The sequence below is a fragment of the Onychomys torridus genome, chromosome 18 (assembly GCF_903995425.1).
Source record: "Onychomys torridus chromosome 18, mOncTor1.1, whole genome shotgun sequence".
NCBI classification, from domain to species: domain Eukaryota; kingdom Metazoa; phylum Chordata; class Mammalia; order Rodentia; family Cricetidae; genus Onychomys; species Onychomys torridus.
Window position 1 is genome coordinate 4,348,250 of NC_050460.1, and position 20,153 is coordinate 4,368,402.

Genomic DNA, 20,153 nt, shown 5'->3' on the forward strand with positions numbered 1-20,153 from the left:
GGGGTTGGTGGGGGATGTCTTACTTGCTCAGCAATCTGAAATCTCCTTTTGCAAGGTATGTGAACGCACTTTCCCACCCAACCTTCCTCCTGTGGAGAGAATGACAGACAGCTGAATTCTATCTAGGATCGGACCAGGGTCAGTACCAGAAAACATTTTAGTCTCCACATTTGAACTGGGACATTCCTTGTTGTCCCTGCTTCATTGAACCCAGACTGATGCTAGATTGTCCTTTCAAAGTCTTCATCCCTTCCTCTCATTTGCAGAGACTCTATGGGGGAAGGCACACAGTGTGGTCTACTGTGGGTCCACACCAAAGCCCCAGCACCCACTGAGAGGTTTAAGGTGGATTTTAAAGAGGCTCCCCCAAGGTTGACTGCCAATACCTTGTATACTTGGGTTCCTTGGCTGGTGTGTTCTTCTCTTCCTTATTCCTTCTCCAGGCTGGGTGACTGTCTCATACCCTGTTTGAGGCTGTACCACACACCTCAGCCAATAAAGCCTTTGGATCCAGGAGATAACCTCTCAGCAGAAGAGTGAGTGTCAACAGAACTTAGCAAGCTCTAGAAGATGTGTTCCAGGATCACTGATGCCAATCATGAGGGGGCATTGTTTGTGTTAGGGTCACAGAGAGGACCTAGACAATAGGCTCTGGTTGTCACAGCACTTTCCATCTTTTGTGGCAGACCAAGAAATCAGCTGTAGGAAGGCAAGAAAAAGCTCGCCTGCCTCATGCTTCTGGCTCTGAATGACATAAGCCAGGCTATGACCAAGAAGAATGCTACAGGCCTGCCTAGCTTCAGGATGCCTGGAAAGGAGTAACAAAAGTCAACAGCATCAACCCAAACAAGTCTGTGCCATCCCCTGTCCTCTTCCCAGGATCACGAGTTCTTAGACTATGGAACAGACACACCAGGAGCAGCAGGTATTTTTATTTGGCTGTCATAATTTCTGGGCACCTCTTTCTGTACCTCCATTGCCCTGCCCAACTCTAGCTAGGTTGGAAACACAACACAGGCCGCTGATGACTGTATTTCCTCCCTTCATGTCCACTGAGTCCAAGTCACAGAGCCAGGCTGTGGAATGATGGGAGGGTCACTGAGGCAAGCTCTGTGAGGGTAGCTGTGTTCTCCCCGTGGGGACAGTGAGTCTGGACTTGAATTTTGTAGAGCCCCACACAGCTTGGTGGGGTAATAGCTCGTCCTGATGCCTGCAGAGCTCCGGGGAACTTGCCACTGTTCTCTGGTACTGTGAAGTCCTCAGACTGCAAGGATACACAGGTCCCTGGAGACAGGACAAAGGTGTGATAGTGGAGCATTTGGGCTGGGACACTGGCCCTTGAGGTACCCTACATTCTACTGTCTTATCTGGTGCTCTGAAGCCCTGCCTGGCCTGCCATGGGCATCCCTGGGCTTCTAAGCCAGGGGTAGACTAGAGTGGTGGCTGCATATAGCTATAAACAGTAGATTATTATCCCCCTAGGTTGTGCTGCCTGGAATGTCCCCTGCCTGTACATTATGATGGTGCAATGCACCATCACCAAGGCTCTCATAAACACGACAGTGAGCAGCCACCCAGCCTTGCCCTCAGCTCCTTGGCATTGGCCACCCTTCCAGCGGCTCTGTCAAGACCACCCAACAAGTACAGAGCCTCCAACCAGTACAGCTCTCCTCCTCTGGCCTCACATTTGCCAGCTGCTCTGGGGTGGCTTTATGTCGCATCTGAGGTCACTAGTGAGGGGCAGAGTCTTTATCTTCACATCAGTCATTCTGTCTGCAGGACACGGTTGGAATCCCATCAGAAAGTCAGTTACTTCCCAGGCCTGAAAGAAGACAGGGTGATGGTTATCTTGGGGTGGGGGATTTTCTTAGGACTGACAGACACTGGGGGAGGCTGGTCACACCCTCACCTCTGAACCCTGCCCCCCAGGCTCTGCGGGAAAGACTTCTTTTCCTCTTGGCTAAGGTATCAATCCTCAGCAGACCCACACTCATTCCAACCCCATGGTTTCGAGAGGGGGGCGGAGTTAAAATAAGTCTTTAAAAGGATGCAGTCTTGGGCCCACCGTAGGCATACAGCTTTAAGTCTGAGTTTGAACAGGATGCTTACATCCATGCACACGGAAGTGTGAGCATGGTATGACTTCCTAGTTCATCTGCCTTAAGTCTGGATAATAAGGTAGGTACAAGAGGAAACTGCTGAGATCTTTTGGGTGCAGTGATGAACACAGCATTTTAAAGTTTCAGCGGGCAGGGAGGCTGCGGGGAGAGGATGGTGAGAGCATGGTGGAGACGAAGCTTCAGTCAGCTGGGAGTGGGGACGTTGGGCTGTCTGTGTGGCACTGCCGAGGCAGAGTAGGTGATAACAGCCCACTGGAGGTGGGGAGTAGAGGATAAAACAGCATGGCTTGTACGTGCAGTCCTGCAGGGCCAGCACTGTATGTGAGGCCACACTGTGAAATTCAACAGAGATGCCCCCCCTTTTAACACAGTCTTTCAAAATATCGATTTGTTTTTGTATTTATTTATAGCACGTGTGTGCTTGTGTGCCTACATGCCACGGCCTGTGTGTAGAGGACAAGGACAATATGTGGCCACTGTTTTTTCCCCCTTTTACCACACAGATGCCGGAAATGGATCCCAGGCCATCAAGCTTGGCGCCCTTACCAGCTGAGCCATCTCACTGGCTCCCTTTTCACATATTCTGACCTGTTCTAACCCAACTGCAGGACAGGAAGGAAGTCAGGACGCATCTTAGCTTACAAAAGTTAAATGCTCAGCTCCCAGGCCTTTTAGACACCACGGGCCACACCACAGACCCCCATGGGATCGGAATCTCCGTGGGTGGCCCAGTAATTAATTCTAGTACACAGACAGTGCTGAATTCCCCAGTTCCATCTCTCCAGGCCAAGGACAGGTGGGGTGAGAGCTGGGACCACATGGGGCCTCATGTCTGACATCACCTCTACATTGTTGAGAGGATTACTTAAGGCTGTCCTGGAAGACAGGAGGCAGTGTGAGCCAGCTCCCACCTCAAACGTCCTAGCTCCCCTAGATCCGCATGCAGCCGTGCTCAGGAGGGCTGAAGAAGGGGTGCTACACGGCAGAGCTGGGAGTACACCACTCTGGGACGTGGCCTCTCAGGTGCTACTTCGGCTGCACTCACTGTGTCCCCGTGTAGCAGTGGAGCTGGGTGGCAGGGGTGGTGGCATACCCTGGAATGGAGGGTCTCACCGCAGACACATCACTAAATGGTGCCAGGTCTCATCACCAAGGGCACCTTCCCTGCTGCCAACTCTGGTGCTCAGTACAGTATGAGAGACGCTGGGAGACATTACCTCTGAAGAGACGCACTGACAGGCGAGGGGGCTGCCATCTATGACACAGAGGGTCACAGCATGACCTGTTCAAGGCCACAGATGGCGGAGATGGCTTCACTTGAGGTCCTGTCCTCTGAGAGGTACTGCTCCTTCTCCCCCTTCCTCCCCCTCCCACCCTCTGACCCCTGGAAGGGCTCTTAAGCAGGAGTTTGAGGTTTGTTGGTAGATCCTTTTCCTGGCAGCTCTGGAGAAGGAGAACTTGTGGTTGCTCCAAGGGACTTCCAGATGGGAACACTTCCAAACGCAAGGATTAAGGGAGAGTATAAAAGGGCCTGTAGAAAGGGGCCGACCTCATTCCCTCAGATGTTCAACCCAGGCTTGGCAGTGTAAGGGTGGATTTGACTCCATGGATGACGAACGCCCTATGGGGGACATAGACCTGTCTGCAGGTGCCCCCAGCAGGGATTTAAACATTTTGTTGGCATTTCCCTGGATCCTAAATCAAGCCGATCATCCTGGGTCTTGGTGCATTCTCAGAACCGGGAGCCTTATGTTAAATTGCCCTCTCTGGGCCTCCTGTTCCCGCTGTAGTCACAAATTCCCAGTAATGAGTGCTGGAAAGAAGCCATGACAGGACAGCCTGCTAGATTGCGAGCAGAGAGCCCCAGGCAAGGCAGGGTGTTTGCTTTGGCTGAGAGGGTGCCGGCCTGGCTGCTGTTTGCTTGACAGCTGGCCTGATAAGTGGGCTTCACACACAATGCTACACAGTGGGCTCTGGGCCATCTGCTGGGTCGGACAGGTTAAGCTTGCTGGCCCTTTGGCTCTGGCCTGGGGGAAATGCTCCCCACCTCCACCACCATGTCCCCCCTCCACAGCTTCCCCTGAGTCTGCACGGTCACTAAGAAACCAGGAGGCTTTTTCCTTTGGGAATAACAACTGGATGGTGGGACTTGTATGTGTTTTGATGAATTACTTCCAGGCTTCTGACTGTTCGGAAAATAGCACTCCCAGCTGCAGGGCTGGGCAAGGCTTAGCTCTGCCCTCCAATCCATCCAGGTCCTCCCCTGCCCCACCAGGCTAAGAGGCACAGCGGAGGCCCTTGCTGGCTGTGGCTCTCAAGACAGTGTGGGCTCAGTGGAGAGAGCAGAACAGTTGGACTTTCTTGGCTTTGCCTCGTTAGCTGTACAACATAGGGCGGCATCCTCAACTGTAGCAAGCCTCGGATTCCTCATTTGTCAGAACAGGGGTCCAGATCTTGCCTCTGTGTGCCTTATAGTGTGTTAAGAGCATACAATGCAGTACTGTAAATGAAAACCTTCATTAGTGCTGACTAGCTTGTGTGTGCATTCTTGAGTGTGTGCAACACACATATGTGTGCTGGTACGTGTGTGAGTCATGTGCCTGTGTGCACATGTGTGCATATGGAGGTGGGAGTTCAATCTTGGGTATTTTTACTCAGATGCCATCCATCTATTTTGGGGTTAATTAATGAACTTAGAGTGTGTGCTATGGCCCACATGTGGAGCTCAGAGGACAACTTGTGGGGGCTAATTGTCTCTGTCGACCATGTGGGGACTGGGGGTCAAAGCCATCAGGCCTGGCAATAAGTACTTTTACCTGCTGAGCCACCTCGCTGGCCCCACCAACTTTTTGAGACAGGGTTTCCCACTGGGAACAGACACTCACTTGTTAGCCTGGGCTGGCTGGCTAGAAAAGCCCAGGGCCGTCTGTCTCCGCTTCCCCAGTGCTAGGAGTGTGAATGTGTGTGTCCATGCCCAGCTGTCTACATTGGTTCTGGGCATGAAACTTGGATCCTTGTGTCTGTGCAGCAAACACTGATGGGGCCATCTCCCCAGCCCTGACATGTATCTTAAGTAAACTTCTCATGCCAGGCAGTGATGGCACATGCCTTTAACGCCAACACTAGGGAGGCAGAGACAGGCAAATCTCTGAGTTCAAGGCCAGCCTGGCTTACAGAACGAGTTTCAGACAGCCAGGGATACACAGAGAGACCTTGTCTTGAAAAAACAGAAAGTAAAGTGCTCAGGCTTGTTGTGGCTGTCTGGACTGTTGGGGACAGTGCCAGCAGGAAACACCACTGTGACACCAACCTTGAGCTTACCTCTCTTCTTCCATGAGAGTTGGGTGACATTTCTCTTATTACAAAAGCAGACAATGTACAAATCCTGCTTACTTGTATGCTCTTGAGGGGAATAATGATGGCTGACTTCTGCAATCTACAATGGGGAGGGCTGTAACGGGTCTTCTTGTGTCCCCCCTCTCACTTCCTCAGGGAGGTTTCTGGTCCCCCTGTGGCAGTTAATTTTGATGGTCAACTCGATTGGATTGAAAGGTACCTAAGAGGGCAGTAAATCCCACTTCTGGGGGTGTGGCATTTTCAGAGAGGGCTAAAAGGCAGGGAAGAGTCACCCCAAATGGAGGTGGCTCCATCCAGCAGGGGGCTAGGGGTCCAGACAGTTTAGATAAAAGGGGGAAATAGAGAAAGCCTTCTAATCCTTCTGCCCACTTCCTGGCTCCATTCTGTGAGCCCTACTTCTCTGTCCTTCCTGCCACCATAGACGGACAGTTCTGACACCACAAGCCCAAGAGAACTCCCTCCTTAGAGATGTTTGCCCCGGGGTTTGGTCACATCAACAGAAAGGTGACAGACGCTCCTCTCCCATCACACCACGAACTTGTTATTTGGATGAGAACATTTCTGTCCATAGACGACCTCATCTTCAGTCCCCACTTAGCAGCACAGCCTCATTCTGGCCCCTTCAGTTGTCCCAGCCCCCTCCTCTGCACAGCAGCCCTCTCCCCTGCACAGTGGCCCGCTCCTCTGCACAGCGGCCCCCTCCTCTGCACAGCGGCCCTCTCCTCTGCACAGCGGCCCCCTCCTCTGCACAGTGGCCCCCTCCTCTGCACAGCGGCCCTCTCCCCTGCACAGCAGCCCTAACAGCCCCCTCCTCTGCACAGCGGCCCTCTCCCCTGCACAGTGGCCCCCTCCTCTGCACAGCGGCCCCCTCCCCTGCACAGCGGCCCCCTCCTCTGCACAGCGGCCCCCTCCCCTGCACAGCGGCCCCCTCCCCTGCACAGCGGCCCCCTCCCCTGCACAGCGGCCCCCTCCTCTGCACAGCGGCCCCCTCCCCTGCACAGCGGCCCCCTCCTATGCACAGCGGCCCCCTCCTCTGCACAGCGGCCCCCTCCCCTGCACAGCGGCCCTCTCCCCTGCACAGCAGCCCTAACAGCCCCCTCCTCTGCACAGCAGCCCCCTCCTATGCACAGCGGCCCCCTCCTATGCACAGCGGCCCCCTCCTCTGCACAGCGGCCCTCTCCCCTGCACAGCAGCCCTAACAGCCCCCTCCTCTGCACAGCGGCCCCCTCCCCTGCACAGCGGCCCCCTCCTCTGCACAGCGGCCCCCTCCTCTGCACAGCGGCCCCCTCCTCTGCACAGCGGCCCTCTCCCTTGCACAGCGGCCCTCCCAGGGGAGCTGCCTGTGCTTCTGCTCTGCTGTCCTCCTCCTGCCCTCCCACACATGCCTGACCGACATAAAATGGCACTTGTCCACCACTGCTGCCTGGTGGGGCCCATGCTGCCGCTCCTGGCACTCACACCGTGGGCATCCATGATCGTCTAGTTGCTTGACATGAGGATGACAGTTTTCCTTCAGCTCCAGCACCCCATTCATGTGCAAATTCATTCTTTCTAAGTCACAGACAGGTGACAGAGAAGCTGAGCACAGCATCCACCCGGGCCAGTGACGGCCACATCCAAGACTTTCTCCTTTTATGTTGTCTGTGGTTTGAGTTTGTGCACGAAACTTGGATCTCCATGTGGTGAGGCCGGAGGTGGGACCCTTAGGAGGTGGGGTCTATTGGGTCTATTCCTTAGGTCACTGCAGAAGCCTGAGCCCTGAATGTCTCTCTGGGTCCCTGTCCCATCATTTGACCTGAATCCCTCTCTGGGTCCCTGACCCACCATATGACCTGAATCCCTCTCTGGGTTCCTGTCCCACCATATGACCCCTCCATCTCACCCCATCTGCCTTGAGGTTCTGAACAGAGCAGAGCTGCTGTAACTATTGTGTGTGTCTATGAACTCCCAGAACTGGATTAAATGAATCACTTTTCTTTACTAAGTTACCTAGCCTTTGACATTCCATTACAGCCATGGAAAATGGACAGACAGGTATATCATCAAGGAGGGCAGCTTTGGACAAGCCGAGACAATGTTAAACCTTTGGAGTATTGGGGTGAGGCTGAGACTAAATGCAAGTGTAAGGTAGGGGTTTGGCCCTGTTCCTGTGGGTGTCTGGGAATGGGAAAGGCTTATCCACAGTAGAGATGATTAGCTGCCAAGCAAGCAGGCCAGTGAGGAAGGCCAGGAGGGGCCTTCTGCTCTTCCTGCTATGGGACAGGTATTTCCTTCGTGACTGACACAGTGTTTCCAGCCCTGGGCCTTCAAGTGGTGTTTACATCCACAGCTCCTTGGCAAGAACTATGCTCCGAGAGAATGACGTTTCTAGCCAGGGTCTCAATAAATTACCAAACGCCCTCAGCTCTTCCTGTTTAGCAAAGGCTATGCAGGGAAAGAGATGACTTCAGGTGACAGAGAACAAAGCCAAGGTCTGGAACAGGGAGGGTGCTGGCCAGAAGCACCCAGGCCACCCACTCACAAACCTGCCCCTGGGACCTGGAGAAGCAGGGCTCAGCTCCCATGAGGTGACTGAGGCTGCTGCTGTGGGTTCAGGAGCACATGAGATGCCTCTTTCCTCTGCAACTTCCTGCTTGCTGCAGCTCCCCCTTCTCCCAAGTGTGAGACAGAAGAGTGGGGACAGTCGGGCCCTGGAGGGGTTCCAGGGGATGTGTACTTACATTTCTTCTGCAGAACGCTCTGTCTGGCCTTGATGAATGCCAGGATGTCGGAATCTGTCTGGCTGTCTCCAGTGAGAGGGATGGATGATATTGGCTTTGCGGAGATGCTGAGGACAAACACCAGTCACAACGTTACAAGTCGCTGCATGTTATATATGGATGTAGCTTCCCCAAAGTGATTTCCTACCTTACTTAATTTTGTTTTTTAAAGATTAAAATTTATGTGTGGGTATGTGAGTGCGTGCGTGCGTGCGTGCGTGTGTGTGTGTGTGTGTGTGTATGTGTGTGTGTCTGTCTCTGTGTATGTGTGCCCGTCTGTCTATCTCTCTGTGGCTGTCTGTCTGTTTGCATCTCTCTGTCTCTGTAGTCGGAGGATAACTTGTGGCAGGTGGTTCTTTCCTACCATGAGTTCTGGGGGCAAACTCAGGCCATCAGACTGTGCAGCCTGTGCCCTTCACCCACTGAGCCTGCCTTTCTCAGCAGCTTTCCACCTCCTCTGTGTGAAGGCCTCACCAACACTCACTGTGTCACTAATGCCCTTCATGTTACTCCCGGAAGAGAATTCAAACCCTCTTCCCTGGCTTCCTGGGTCCCCGGTGCTCTGACTCTGGTTCACTCCCCAGCTTTCTTTCCAGTCTTGGGGCCTTTGCTCCAGCTGCTTCCTCTCTCTGCTGCAGCCTAGGCCCACCTTTACACAGCTGAACAGCGCTGGGCACAAGACTGGCAAAGCCAGGTGAAGAAGGAGGGGGAGGGGCCAGTGTCCCTCCCTTTATCAGGAGAATTTCTGGAAATTTCACATCACTCTTCTGCTTACAAATTTCATTGGCCTCATGGTTGCAAAGGATGCTGGGAAATGTGGTTTATTAATGGTGGCACTTTGGCTAAATATGGTTGTGATTTGAAAGAGATAGAATAGCAGTCTCTGCCTTGGGGGCAAACGGCTACGCCTTGTCAGTAGTGTGTGGGTTCAGGGGAGACATCATCAAGATGTCAAAGCGATGTTGAGTGCCAAAGGAGAAGTTAGTGTGAGTAAGCCTGGGATGAGTGATGGTGACATGTCACCCTAACCAGGGCCCCAGCCTCCTGAGGTTCTCAGCTCTTGTTGGTAGTGGGGCAGAGGGCTCTGACACAACTGCCCTAATTGGCTTTTTTTTTTTTTTTGACAAATTCCTACTATGTAGATCAGGATGGCCTTAAACTCAGAGATTCACCTGCCTCTGTCCCCTAAGTGCTGGGACCAAAGGTGTGTACCACCACATCTGGTGCATCTCATACATATACCAGGAGATGGAGGGTCTCAGAGATTCGGGGAATAATTCCTCCAGTTTTGAGAGTCAGAATGCAAGAGAAGATTTGGGGGACTTCCCAGGTACCAGGGCAGGGGTCCGTCCCAGGTACTGCTTATAGCAATTAGACAAGGTGCTGTGGGATGTCTTTCTGTATGCTGTGAATACGTGTGGCTCCAACTTAATAATAAAGAAAGCTGTTTTGGCCTATGGCAAGAAAGCTTACAGCCAGGTGGGAAATCCAAGCAGAGATAGAGAAGAAGGGCGGAGTCGGGAGAGATGCCAGCCCACCGTGACTGGAACAACAAGATGTCAGCAGACTGGTAATGCCGTGGCCGTGTGGCAACACATAGATTAATAGGAATGGGTTAGTTTAAGATGAAAGAGCTAGCTAGCAAGAAGCTGAAGCCGTAGGCCATATGGTTTGTAATTAATATAAGCCTCTGAGTGATTATTTTATAAGTGGCTATGGGACTGTGGGTAGGGAAGATTTGTCTGGGCCTTGGGGCCTGGAGGACTGGAGAAACCTCCCACTATAATAAGGTGCCCCTTGGGTTGTTGGGGATGCAGACCTTAGGGCTCACTCTGCCCATGGCAGGGGCTGCCACTGCGTTAGGGGAGGAGGAACATACCTGTCTTGTAGTTGTGTCCTGGAGCTACTGGGCCCTTGGCTGTGCTCACTGGGGCGAGGGGAGGGGAGGATTCTTCTGGCATTTCTGTCACTGCAAAGACAAACCAACAGAAACCAGAAGTCCTGGGGCAGTGCTAGGAGAGACTCGGGGCGTGTGTCCCCAAGTCTGACTCCCAGAAGCCTGATTCTCAGAGGGATGACATTTGGAGGTGGGCTTTCCTTGGAGAGTGACTGGATGGACAAGACCTTGTGGGTGGAGCCCTCACAATGGGACTAGTGCCCTCGTGAGAGGAAGACAGACTGGAACATGTCTGGACACTGCAGGAAAGAGGTCCCTGTGCACCAGGGAGGGAGCCCACAGCGGGGTCTACATCTCTGTGCTACAGGTTGATCCCTGCCCCTAAAGTGGCAGAGACAGCCCCTTTGGGAGATGATGAGGTCATGAGGCAAAATCCTCAAGACAGGGATTAGTAATTTTACAAAGGAAACGTGCGTGCTTCCTGACCCTGCCACTGTAGGAGGGAGCAGGGCCCTTACCAGATGTCCACACTGTCAGCTCCATCTTCAACTTCCCATCTTTGTGAACTGTGACAAACACAAAAAGACCAGAGCGTGGAACGTGGGGCAGTGGACGAAGGTTTTCCTGGCATGCGCAGGATCATGGTTATGCCCCAATACCAGAAAAACCAACCACCAACCAACCCATGAGCCACTTAGACCCTGGCATTTTGTAATAGCAATCTGAGAAGACCGAACTGACTATCTGTTCCCCCATATCCCCACACCCCTCAGCAATCTTGGTGATTTTCATTGTTGAGCACAGCATCACTGGCTGAAAAGATGGACGGCAGGAAATAGCTGCAGTGATCACAGCTGTTGTTTATGGACAGTGTCTACAACCGGAACCTCTGACAGAGCTCTGGAGACGTCATGCTCCTTTGCCAGCAGTGAAAGGCAGAGACCCAGCTCCATGCTGCCACCCTCAGCAGTCTGTTAGACCTTTAGGGGCATCGACTCCGAAAAGAGTTTCAGGACGAATCAGGCAGAGCTAGAGGCTAATAGATGCATTAAAGAAAGGCATCCAACAGGAGAATAAGTGTACACCCAAGAGGTGTGGGCTTCTCAAAGAAGAGCTTCAGAAAGCAAGACACATCCAGTGTGGGTGCTGGCTCCTCGAGGGAGGAGCACGGAGGACTGTCTCAGCAGTAGCCATATTACCTTCTGGTGGCCCTCAAGTTACGCCTCAAAGACGCTTGGAAACCACCGCGCTCTTCCCATTTCCTTCTCTTTTGAGACACCAGACTATAGGGTGGCTCCAGAGGCTACCTGGGTGAAACTATAACCTGGCAGGTGATAGCAGAGCCACTAGGGATGCACAAGGGATGTAGGGCATGTCCCTTTCCTGTTTCTGGTGACAGTCCTAGACAACAGCCGGCTCACAGCTGGGAGGGGAGAAAGAAAGTTACTTGTTATCAGCACTGGGTCCTCATCTCTGCTGGCAAGCAGCCTCAGATGGATTCCGGGGACAGGGCTCCTTTCTGCTGTCACATCCCTACATTTCCCCATTTTTCCATCTTGTCTCGATTTAGCCCCTGCTGTGATCTGGACAGAAAATGTCCCTCCCGGGGCACTGGTGTTAAAGGCTTGGCTGCCAGCTTTGGGGAAAGACTGGGTCCTGAGGGCCCTGTCCTCTGATAGATTGGTGATCTGATGATGTTAGTAATACACGGTGGAAATCAGGAGGTGGGGTGGGTTGGAGGAAGTAGGTCACTTGCAAGGAGTAGGTATGGCTTGGGCTTCTGGACCCTTCCTGTCTGTCTGTCTCAGCTTCCCCATGCTTCCACAGGTCTGCAGACCATCCTTTCCTCCAGGATCTGCTGCCTCACCTCAGTCCAAAGCAATGCAACCAGCTGACCTCAGACCAAAACCACTGAAAACTTGCGCCAAAATAAACTTTTCGAGTTGCTTCCCTCGGGCATTTCGTCACAGCATGGACAATTCAAACACAAGCCCTCAGTGGTCAGAGAAGGACGCCACCACCCCTGAGAGATGTGACTAGAGATGGAGAGGTTCAGTAGCGATGCTGAAGTTCATCTCATCTCTGAGGCTTCCGTCTCGGCCTTCCGGTTCCATTGACCGGCTCCTGCTGGTGTTCCAGGGCAGCGCTCTGTCTCTCCTTGACCACGCTGCTGCCCCTGGCTGGTCTCTGCATTCTCATGGAGTGGGGAGCAGCTCACCAGGCCCGCTTAGCATTCCCCTGCTGTGTACACGGTCCTCTTTTGAGCGGACAGGAAGGCTGCTCTTTATTCCTGGTGTCTCTCTAGGCTACACTGCAATATGCTCTGCTGTATGGACTTTGGAGCCTCTTCCCTGCTTGGGGACGCTGTGAAGAGCGGTGTCAGAGGCAAAACAGACTCAAGAAGTCACATGGTCAGAACCTTCGTTTTACAGTTGGAGACACTGAGGCTGGGAGGCGGGCAGGGTGACAGACAGGTGGGATGTCTTAGTAAGTGTGCCGTCATCTATTCAAGCTCTTGCTTAGGCCCACAGCTTACTTTCCCACATACTAGTTTGGCTAGCTGCCTGGAGCCAACCTTTTGCTCTCTCACCTCAGACATGATGACAGGACCCCTTCCCATGGGGCTGTCTCCAGAGCATCAGGATAAAGAAACAGTAAGGGAAGCCAGAGAGTGTCGTTCCCAAACCCTGCTCACACCCCCATGCTCATGCCCTAGCTGTCTAAAGTTTGTGGAAACTCTAGGGAGGGAGAACAGAGCTCCTCTGTGCTGGGTTTGGTGCGGGGTGCTGCAAGACCAGAGAGAGCCACAAGGTGGCAGACTCTGCACACTCTTGGGAGAATGGCCGCCCTATCTCAGAGCTTCAAGGGCGGCTGGAGAAAACCAGGGGAAGGGAAGGAGAGGCTTCCTCCGCAGATGCCACCTTCACCCACCAGGTCAAGGACAGTTTGGAAACAGCAGTGAATCTGGAGGAATAAGCTCATGCCTCTCAAACGGGCCTTTCACATGATGCTTTCCCAGTTTGTCTTTCTTCAGAGCCCAGGGAACATTCACAGGTGCTGGGCTGCTGAGGGCCAGGAGGGCAGAGCGGCCTGGGACCAACCAGGGGGAAGGGCAGGAGGATGTGACCACTCAGGCAGGAGAACGGTACAGTGTGAAGTCTGGGGGAAAAGGACTCCCTAGTTTCTAAGCTGTTCCCCAAACCTGGGATGCCACCATTCAGATCTTCCTGTCTCTGGGATTAAACGTGTGCAGCACCAAGCCTAGCTCAGTCCTATTAATTAATTAGTTTATGAGACAGGCCTCACTGTGGAGCCCTGGTGTTTGCTGTTTTGTTTTCAAAGGGCGATCCATTTTCTTACTGGTGCACATAAAGTGACCTGTGTATATTTTGGGTACAAGTCTTTCATAAAATGTGTGCTTTGCAAACATCCTCCAGTTTATGCACAATTCTGTTTCTTAACTGAGTCCTTTTTTAAATTTTTACTTTATTAATTGTTTATTTATTGGTGTGTGAGTGTGTATGAGTGTGTGCACATGTATGTTCAAAGACGCCTGTGGAAGTCAGAAGATGGCATTGGGTCCCTTGGAACTGGAGTTGCAAGTGTTTGTGAACCACTTGAAAACAGGTGCTTGGATCTTCCAACCACTCAGCCATCTCTCTAGTCTAATAGTACCTTTAAATTCTTAATAAAGTTTAATTTACTGTTTTTTTCTTTCATTATTTGCTGACTTTTTAAAGACATTCAGATACTGGCAATGTCTTTCTGTATGCTGTGAATGTGTTGCTCTGATTGATTGATAAATAAAACGCTGATTGTCCAATAGCCAGGCAGGAAGTATAGGCAGGATAAACAGACAAGGAGAATTCTGGGGAGAGGTAGGCTGAGTCAGGAGATGCTGCCAGCTGCTGCCACCATGAGAATCAAGATTTAAAGGATGCTGGTACATGACATGTGTACGTGGCATGAGCCACGTGGCAAGGTATAGATTTATAGAAATGGGTTAATTTAAGATGTAAGAACTAGAAAGCAAGAAGCCTGCCATGGCCATACAGTTCATAAGTAATGTAAGTCTCTGTGTGTTTACTTGGGTCTGAGCGGCTGCAGGGGCCGGGTAGACACAGGAAAACTCCAGCTACAGTCAGATATAACACCTCACCAGTTGTTGCATGTGGTGAGTGGTGGGCACTGTTTCTGAAACAGAGTGCCTGGGGAGGCGATGGCACTGAGGCCAGGCACGTGGCTGGGAGGTCTGGTGGAGTGTCAGCCAGAAGTGGGTTTTCTGTATGGGTCCTTCTGTTTTCTAGATAAGATCTTTCTAGTTAAAAATATTTAGTTTAAATTGTGTGTCTTGTGTGTGTCTGTGTGTGTGCCCACAGAAGCCAGAAGTGGGGGTCCCCTGGAGCTGGAGTTACTGGGGTTGTGAAAGGATGGGGGCAGGGACCAAACTCCAGTCCTCTGCAAGAGCAGCAGGTGCTCTCAATGGCTGAGCATCTCTCCAGTCTGGATTTATGGATACCTTCAGCAGTATCCCCCTGTCCATTCTGTCCCCTGTCCTCCTGTCCATCCTGTCCCCTGTCCTCCTGTCCACCCTGTCCCCTGTCCATCCTGTCCCCTGTCCCCCTGTCCTCCTGTTCCCTGTCTCCCTGTCCTTCTGTCCCCTGTCCCCCTGTCCTCCTGTCCCCCTGTCCTCCTGTTCCCTGTCCCCTGTCCATCCTGTCCCCTGTCCCCCTGTCCCCTGTCCTCTTGTCCATCCTGTCCCCCTGTCCATCCTGTCCCCTGTCCCCCTGTCCCCTGTCCTCTTGTCCATCCTGTCCCCCTGTCCATCCTGTCCCCTGTCCATCCTGTCCCCCATCCTCCTGTCCCCTGTCCCCCTGTCCCCCTGTCCTCCTGTCCTCCTGTCCTCCTGTCCCCTGTCCCCCTGTCCATCCTGTCCCCCTGTCTTCCTGTCCATTCCCACAGCAGCTGGGACAGTTCTGCACTTTCCAGCTGGCTCCACCCAGACTCACGTGCACACCCTACATGCATGGGTCTGAGGGTCTACCTCCTTCCTGCAGCTCACACCCTCCATGCCCAGCCTTGAGGGTCTACCTCCTTCCTGCAGCACACCCTCCATGCCCGGGCTTGAGGGTCTACCTCCTTCCTGCAGACACACCCAGGGCACCATATCACCTGGAGCTGTCAAGTCTTTGTTCTCTCCCCTAGGCTTCCAGATTCTCAGACTCCGTGTTTTTTATGATCTTGTCACTTTGGAGCTGTACTGGCCAGGTGTTTTGTAGAATGACCTTCGGCTGGGATTTGTGACATTTCCCTCGGGCTTCTACTGGCACTGTCTGTCATCTTTGAAAAATGTGTGTGCACTTGTGCATGAGCATGTGTGTGTGTGTGTGTGTGTGTGTACTACAGCATACATGTGAAGGTCAGAGGACAGTCTGCAGGAGGTGAATCTCTCCTTTCACCATGTGTATCCTTGGAATCAAACTCAGGTAGTCGTAAGGTTCTGTGGCAGAGCCTTTACCCACTGAACCTCATTGCCTGCCTCTGACATCTCACTTTTATTTATTTTAATTTTTATATTTATTTATTTATTTTTATTTTGTGTATGAGTGTTTTGCCTGAACATATAAAAGTTCATTGCATGCATGTGTGCTGCCCTTGGAGATCAAAAGAAGGTATTAGATTCCCTTAACTAGAGTTTCAGATGGTTGTGAGCTGCCGTGTGGGTGCTGGGAACCGAACCTGGGTCCTCTGTAACAGCGGCCAGTGCTCTTAACCTCTAGACACCTCTCCTGCTTCCTGGTATCTTTTAAAAAGCTTCCTTTCAGACTTCTGACATGGGATCTCGATGTCCTTCAACCCAAAGGTTTGATGGCCCCTGGATGGCAGAGATGGACACCTCACTCACATTGTCCTGTCTTCTGGCCTGGCAGGGATGAGTCTGATGTGGGAGGCAGGGGGTACCCATCAGAGACTCTGCCAGCATGTTTGCTGATCAGTGAGAGACCAGAGCGTGGTGTGCAGACATGCAGTCCCCACTGGCTCTCCCCACCATAGAGAACCAGAGGACATGAGTTGTAGCTGGTGTTGCAGACATTTGCAACTCATGCAGCGGTGTGGGAAGCTGTCCACATCTTGCCCATGTATCTCCTGAATCTTCTCTAGGATGATGGATGTTAATATTCTTGTCACAACTCCCTGGGTCCTGGTGGAGTGACTATTCCCCAGGCACTCCTCCCAGGCCCCCTGCTGCTCACACCAACCCTTTCTTCCTCCTCAGGTGTGGCAGGACTAGGGATCACATGGTTGGACTGATTTTCTCCTGTTACTGTAGTGGTGGGTGCACTGACTTGGCTGTCAGAGTGAGGGTCTGGAGGGGCGTGCACTCGGGGGAGCTTAAAGCCACAAGCCGGAGGGGCTACAACTAACTAAACAGCAAAGGCGTTCCACTCTCCCAGACCACAGGAGCCTTGCCTGGGTGCCCTGACTCAGCTGTAGCTCTGTCCTGACCTTTTCTTGGAGAGACGCTGTGGCTGGTCCCACTGTAGCACTGGCTTCACACCCTCCTGAGGATTCGAGGCTGGGGGGTTTACCTGTTGGCTCAAGAAGGTATTTTGTAAGTTAGCGTAAGTTGGTGGTACAAGGTTCTCGATGTAACTCTTGTCCTGTGCCCAGCACTGGGTCTGGAACTGGGGGCCTCAGGCTGGCTAGGTAAGTGCTCTAACCCTGAGCTGCACCCTCAGCCCTTGATGTAATACTTTAAAACACCTTTTCTTTTCTTTTTAGAATTTTTATTTATATGTATGTGAATTTGGGGATCAAAAGAGGATGTTGGGTCTGCTGTAGCTGGAATTACAGGCCATTGTGAGTCACCCAGTTTGGGTTCTGGGGGCCTAACTCTGGTCCTTTGGGAGAGCAGGAAGTGCTCTGAACCACTAAGCCTTCTCTCCAGACTTTTGATGTCATTCTTAAGGGGGGAAAGCCTATTATACAAGTCAGTATACTTGATGCCTATGAAAAAAAGTAAATCTAGACATAGTTACTACCAAAGTTCTGTTCATCAAAACACTGTCTTTGGATCAGGACATTATTAGTAAGGTCTGGTTTATTCTCTGTGCTTCTAGTTCCCTAAAATATTATTTTTTTTCAGTGCTATGCAGCAATTCTCGGGAAATCCTTCCTGGGTGTGATTCTCCTTGTCCCTAAGATCCTCTTCTGTAGTCATGGAGCACACCCTGAGCATTCACCTCTGCTAGGGTGGTCCTGGAATACCTGTATGTCTCCAATGACCCTGGAGAGCAAGGCTGGAGTGGTAGTGACTCTGAGTCTCCCAGAATACCCTGAGAGACTCCCAGGACATCCTGTGAGTCTCCCAGAATATCCCATGATGCTCCCTGAACCCATGGGCACAGTGAGCCTGCGAGAAGCTGCTGCCAGGCTGTTCCCATTGGCTCCCTGGCACTCTGGAAGCCATCCGAAAACATGCCCCACCTCCCTTGTTCTGCCTCAGTCTCCTAGGAGACTCTTACAGGGTGGGCTGTGAAAGTACCCACAGCTGTATGGCATCGGCTTCCCTGTGGCAAGCTGTCTGCCATCTTTGTTGGCACCATCTGGCCTCTTCTGCTTCAGGGACAATGCCCTGGGTGGCAGGAGGCACGTGGGTCTGAGCACCTTGGCAGTGTTGGCTTTCATTGTCTCTATCACTAACAAGTGATGGGAACCTGCCAGCCTTGTCGGAGCTTCTCCAGATCATAGTTTGTGACCCTTGTCTACTGTCCAGTGGGCATCTGCTGAAGGCCTCACTCCCAGATGAATGACAAACAGTTCTAGACCCAGAGTCCCAACAGAAGCCAGGGTCATTGTGGACATACATAGAAACCAGTTATATCTTCATCTCCCCTAACTTCTACCTGAGATTAATAAATGACATCAACAGTCCCTGTGACTTTGTTACCAATCAAAACCACACATATTGTCGTATCATCATGGCTGGTGCAAAGCTATTGAAATACTGTGTTCTTTGTGATTCTGAAGTCACAGTGAATGCTGCTAATACTTCATTGATAACCCTACATATCTACAAAAGAATATGCATATTTTATTACATAGCTTTATTTTAAAATTATTTTTATAGCTGTATTTCAGACTTTAATTTTCTTTATTTTTCTATGCATTTACTTTTAATGAACTATTTTTTATTGTACTGTCATATGATCACGGGTAATGTATACATTTATTATTTTTCACCTTTTTTTTGAGCTGAGGATTGGACCAAGGCCTTGCGCTTGCTAGGCAAGCACTGTACCACTGAGCTAAATCCCCAACCCTATTTTTTACTTTTAATTTATTTATCTACTCGTGTGTGTGTGTGTGTGTGTGTGTGTGTGTGTGTGAGAGTGAGAGAGAGAGAGAGAGAGAGAGAGAGAGAGAGAGAGAGAGAGAGAGAGAACAACTTGTGGGAGTTAGTTTTCTTCCCACACTGTGGGTTCCAGGCATCACAAATCATCCTCCACATCACCCCCATCTACTCTCAGGCCACGTAACACACCACATGTCTGCTTAAATCTAGGCTGCACATGTGAGAAACACATGCAGTGTTATCTTCCCAGGTCCACCTTATTGAGTAATTATCTCCAGCTATGGGTAAAGATTTCATTCTTCTTCATGGCTGACTGGTACTCCACTGTACACACACACCACATTTCGGCTACTCATCTGTAGGTGGACACCTACACTGGCTATTGTCAACAGCACAGCGATAAGGATGGGTGTGTGCACATTCATCCTCCAGGTACACATCTGGGAACAGCACAGCTGGGTAACCCTGTTGTTCTAGCTTCTGTCTGTTGAGGAACCATAATACTGATTTCCACATACATGAAAAAAATTCTTTTTGAGATGAGGTCTTGCCTGTGGGTGGCCCAGACTGGTCTTGAACTCACAATCTTCTTGCCTCTGCCTCCCTTAGACACACTTATGCTGTGTTTGCAGGTGTGTGCCACCATGGCCAGTAGTCATGTGCTGGTCAGTGCTTGGCTGGGCGTCCCTGGGCAAATACCTTTTCTGCCTCTCAGTCCATTGCCCTTAAAGTGAGGGGTGAGCCTAGGAGACTCTCCACGGTGATGTGACGCTGTGACCGCCTCACTTCCACCCTACCGTATCCACAGGTTGCACAGGGCAAACAGGAAGCTGGGGTTTTTCTGATGCGTTGTAGCAGGCTCTGTAGCTTTCACAGCATCACAGAGACTCTCTAGGGATTCGTCTGGGAAATGTGCAAAAATCATCTACAGATATGTCTTCAGTGAAGAACCAGAGACTATTGACTAGACCGTCTAAAGTATATTCACATGATGGAACAGCAACAGTTGGAAATGACATGACAGAATTAGGATACAAAGAAGCAGTCATTCTAAACAGTTAAAAACACGAGGCCAACCATGATACTTGAAGACCAATGGGATGTAGCTCAGTGGAAGGATGCTTGCTTAGCATGCTTGAGATTCTGGTCTTCAGTCCTGGTACCACAAGATCTAAATGAACCAGTCTTTCTCCTTTCCTCCCAACACACACACACACACACACACACACACACACACACACACACACACAGAGAGAGAGAGAGAGAGAGAGAGAGAGAGAGAGAGAGAGAGATGCCCATTGAAATCTCCACATTATCTTAGACGATACAACAGGGATAACAATCACAGTTTTGGCATCGTCTCCCACTGGGCAGACTACATGAGACCTGGAGCGGGAGACACTGGGCTCCTGAAGTACGAAGCCCTCACTCTCCCCAGGGGACCCGGTCTTGTAGCTGGCAGCTCCCACCTGAATGTCCCGAGGCTCCCCGCAGTATACCTGCAGGCTGGTGGCCTCCTCAGCCCACCAGACATCGAACTCCTTCTGCAGTTTCACCTTGGCCTTGTCCATTAGCAGCTGCAGGTGCTCAATCTCCACCTTCAGGGCTTTCAGGCGCATGAATGTCGTTCTGTACCTACATGGGATCAGAGAAGCGGCAGCAGG

The 20,153-nt window shown here is 51.6% G+C and overlaps 1 protein-coding gene across 1 annotated transcript in view; it reads right to left on the reverse strand.

Annotated features, from left to right (window-relative positions):
- Positions 1–928: 928 nt before the first annotated feature.
- Positions 929–20,153, reverse strand: part of Kif6 (kinesin family member 6) — a 304,808-nt gene continuing 285,583 nt past the window's right edge. The window contains exons 18-23 of the mRNA XM_036168128.1: positions 19,959–20,124; positions 16,641–16,723; positions 10,652–10,699; positions 10,116–10,205; positions 8,198–8,304; positions 929–1,822 (exon numbers count right to left, since the gene is read on the reverse strand). Coding sequence (XP_036024021.1) covers positions 1,806–1,822; positions 8,198–8,304; positions 10,116–10,205; positions 10,652–10,699; positions 16,641–16,723; positions 19,959–20,124 — 511 coding nt within the window. The 3' untranslated portion in view covers positions 929–1,805. The remainder of the gene's footprint in view (positions 1,823–8,197; positions 8,305–10,115; positions 10,206–10,651; positions 10,700–16,640; positions 16,724–19,958; positions 20,125–20,153) is intronic.